Source organism: Polistes canadensis, unplaced genomic scaffold (assembly GCF_001313835.1).
Source record: "Polistes canadensis isolate GaletaPanama2010 unplaced genomic scaffold, ASM131383v1 scaffold_62, whole genome shotgun sequence".
Classification (NCBI taxonomy): Eukaryota; Metazoa; Arthropoda; class Insecta; order Hymenoptera; family Vespidae; genus Polistes; species Polistes canadensis.
Window position 1 is genome coordinate 724,182 of NW_014569609.1, and position 4,475 is coordinate 728,656.

Consider the following 4,475-nt stretch of genomic DNA (forward strand, 5'->3'; position numbering starts at 1 on the left):
AGTTTTGTGATTTGGAATTCAATACTTTTATTAAATCTTCATTTGACTTGAAAATAATTTTATATCGCAAATATTGCTTCATTATTATTATTATTTGAATATTTTATCTTATTTATTGATCCACAAAAAAAGAATAAAGTTATGTAATAACAAATTGAACGACATGTGTTGCGGTACGTAGTTTCAAAATTTATACGAGTCTTTAAAGTATTAAAATATTAAATTAATTTCCACATTCCTACGCAATCATTTAATGATTATTATTTTTTCATAATGAAAGCTGCAGTTTGATAATCCAATAGCTTTGAATTGGAATTCTGCATTTCATTCTCGTACAATTTTTCTCCATCAATGTTCCATTTTTACGTATAGTCAGTTCGGTGTATGGAAAATTTATCATACCGGAATTTATACGTAAAATATTACTCTATTTCTCTCTCAGTATTAGTAATGAGAAAAGCAGATTACATAATTACTCTCTGGTTAAATTTAGCTTAAATATAATTATTTAAATAAGCGTATTATATTCTCGTTATTTACAATAACACTCTTATATATGAGAAAGGTTATCACGCGTGGGTTCTTTTTTTTTTATGGTTATCTACGATCCCTTTAATCTTTTACTTTATAAAATATTCAACATTATATTATATACAAAAATTAGTAACAGATGTAAAAGTAATATTTACAGTCTTCATTTAATTGTGATCAACAAATAACACAAATATTGATGAATAATAATAATTATAGTATGTAGTAGTATTTTTCTTGTTAACAAAGAAAAAACAATTCCTTTGAAATTAATAATTTAATTTTAGATCGTATATACACGAATTTAGTATTTCCGAGAATACCACAGTAACGTTATGCTATCGAATCGCCATCATTGTTTCGGTTCAGGATGTAGAGGAGTGATGACTGATAATTATTTAGTGGCTACCGGTAACTCTATCTATTCTGTCAGAGAGCATAGGTATATACGCGATTGGAGATTGCGTTTGAAATTTGACGAATAGATATCGGACGTGTCGAAAAGTGTACAGTCCGCTGGTAATTGGCAGTATTCCGTTGTGGCAACAACTACATCCGAATCGTTCGTTGACAATGGTTTATGAGAAAGTAGATGTATGAATAAATATATCACGTACATATGTGTATGTAGATATAATATACGTATATATATAATACACGTAGAAATATATCATCGAATAGAAATTCTATAAAATATTTCTAAATCCAATAACAGAAAACTGATGATCAAAATAAATCGATTTGTGCACTTTAATTAATGCAACATCATTAGTTTTCAATCTATCCTTTTCTATTTCTTTCTTTATTTTTTTCCCTTTTTTTTTATTTACCCTATTTTAATGACATGTAATTAATTTTTTATCATGAAGAGGAGAGATCTTTTTTCTTTTGTTTTTTTTTTTACTATTTAAGTTTAACAAATGCTTTTACTTTCAAACGTTTTATTTTAAATGGATCTAACATGAATGAAGAATACTTGATTTCAAATAAAAAGGAATACGAAATAAATAGTTTATATATATAGAGAGAATTTATTTGTACGTATTTATATTGTTTCACGTAAATGAAAATTTATCTTAAGAGGGGGTAAGAAGAAATAAGTTCAGTGAGAATTACATACACCGCTCTTACTAATAGTTTTATCGTTACAAAACTTTCTGCATTTGGCAAAGCGATGTTTTTTCTTTAGTACATTTCTTCTTCTCTAGCGAAATTAAATCGTAACGAAAGGAAATTCCCATTCTGGAGTATAGGAAGGGGTGAAAACTTCGAAGATGGATAACATTAAAGTAAAACTGTGTGGTAGAATTTATACTTTTCGTGCTTTGTTTTCTTTTGTATTTTTTTGTTTTATCTTTTTATCTTTTTCAAAGGAAAAAGTTAACGAGAGATAGATTGGTATAATTATTAGTCACGATTAGTCATACAGTATAATACGAATGTGATATAATATGCAACAATATAATAGTCATTTTTATTTACTATTGTTTAAAGTTTTTCTTAAATTAATTTCCTTTTTTTATCACACGTATTTTTTTATTTACATTTACCGATACCTCTAACTTTAATTTACATCTTAATATATTCGCGTTGAATAATTCGAAAATATGTAAAATTGAAATTTTTATATATCTATCTTAGAGAAATAAATTTAAAAAAACATTATAAATGGGTCAAGTTTTCTTCATTAAACCATAATAAATGTTCACGGATTGAAACAATTGTATATTTTGTCAACTTTTTTTTTTATCTCGTGAATAACACAAAAAAAAGTATTTCTTCGTGATTCATTATTTGATGATGATCGAACGCCTGTAAAAAGTTTGGATTAATTTGTACAATTTATAAAAAAATGTTTAATTAATTACTAAAAATATACGAAATGCATAAATCTCTTTTTTTTTTTTTTTTNATGTTTAATTAATTACTAAAAATATACGAAATGCATAAATCTCTTTTTTTTTTTTTTTTTTTATTTTTTTATCACAAATCTTTTAATAAAAGGTTAAAAAAATTCTTTTATATTCTACCTCGTTGCTATAGGAAAAATGCATTAACTTTTTTAATTCTTCACACATCTCACATGGCATACTAATTTTTCTCTCTCTCTCTCTCTCCATATATATGTACTAAAAAATGCAGAATACTTTGCCGAGATAAAAGTAAAAAGGTATTTAATTAGAAGAAGAAGAAAAAAAAATATATATTCCAAATATTTCTATATTTTTCTGCGACCCGTCGGTACATATATATATATATATATATATATATATAACATACACGTACACGTATAATAAAAGTCTCTATTAGATTATACCTAGTTGTATATTTCATAGTATAGAAAGAAAATAAAATATATATATATAAAACAAAAAGAACAAAAAAAAAAGAAAGAAATAAAATAAAATAAAAGAAGAAAAAGGAAGGAAATTAAATTCAATGTTGCACGTGCGTAAAGTAGGAAACATTTTTGGGATATGTTTTTAGGTGGTGTTGTAACTAAGGTCTCTAGAGAGTTACGATAACGTTGAAATAAAGTAATGAAGGTAAGAAATGAAAGAAGGTGGTGAGAAATAAAATAAGAAAGTAAGGAAGTAAGGAAGGAAATGGTCTTTTGGTATAATATAACACGAAACATTATTTCACCCAGCATGGAAACAAATAATATCTTGTTGTATGTATGTTACAGTAACATCTGAGAACGGATGCGAGTCACATAACGCCGTCTGCCTGACGATGATCCTCCTCCTCTTGTGTATGCTTCATCTGTTTCTAAGATAGTCACGGCACGCCTAAGATCATGAAAAGGAAGAAGAAGAAGATGAAGAAGATGATGAAGATGAAGAAGTTCAGGAGCGTCGCAACACGATGAACAACAACTGCACACTAGTCGAGAAACGAAAGAACACCGAAGAAATAATACGGAAATTTTTCGAGAAAGCTTATCTTCTTCAATGATAGAAAGAAAAAAGGAAGAAAAAAATAAGGGCAAGGGAAGGAAGGAAGGGGGGAGGAGAATGAAAATAAGACAAATAATATTGTCGATTGCTATGGATATATATTTATCTGTTTTTAATGTATTTAACGCGTGAAGTACGGCACGAGATTATTATATCTGCCTAAATTTCTCATATCCCTTTATTAAACATACCATCCCTGACCCACACATCCCTTTTTCTCTTTTCTTTTATTTTTCTTCTTTCTTTGTTTCTATTTCTTTCTCTTTCTTTGAAACTAAAAAAAAAAGAAAAAAAGGAAAAAAAAAAAAACAATACGAATTTTTTTTATCATCAATTCAACAACGTTTTACAATTTTTCATATATTATTACATTTATATAAATCCCAAATTGTTTTTTATTCACAGTTTTACAGTATCGAAACAACACACGACGACGACGACGCTTCGAATAAATAAAATAAATAAATAAAATAAATAAAAAAAAGGGAATAATAATAATACAAAAAAAATATATATATATATATGTAAACAAAACAAAACACAAAAAAAATGACAAAAATAAAGAAAGGAATAATTTTCCTGAACGAAAAAATAAAAAAAAAATAAAAAATACAACAACGACAACAACAACAACAACCAACAAACAATAACAAATCAACAAAAAACTAATAGGTTATTTGTATTTTGTTTTCATAAAAGAAATATCCACGAAGGAATGAATTTGTATGGAAGTTACGTAGATAGGAGGAAACGCGAAACAATACGAGACGTGGCGAATGGACAACGAGAGGATATTCGTTTAGTTTATTTAGATTGAAGTTTACTCAGGAGTAAGTAAGAATATATGATATTTTGTTTCATTTTTTTATGTTTTTTTTTTTTTTAATTTCATTTCTTGATTTCCCCTTTCTCTCTTTCTTTTTCATTTTCTTTTATTTTCTTTATTGAAATGAATAGAACTAGCATGATGAGGTCAGCTGTTGT

The 4,475-nt window shown here is 26.6% G+C and overlaps 1 protein-coding gene across 1 annotated transcript in view; it reads left to right on the plus strand.

Moving 5' to 3' along the window:
* Nucleotides 1–3,759, plus strand: part of LOC106786007 — a 226,729-nt gene extending 222,970 nt beyond the window's left edge. The window contains exon 6 of the mRNA XM_014746944.1: nucleotides 3,221–3,759. Within this exon, the coding sequence (XP_014602430.1) occupies nucleotides 3,221–3,312 (92 nt within the window). The 3' untranslated portion in view covers nucleotides 3,313–3,759. The remainder of the gene's footprint in view (nucleotides 1–3,220) is intronic.
* The last annotated feature ends 716 nt before the right edge of the window (nucleotides 3,760–4,475 follow it).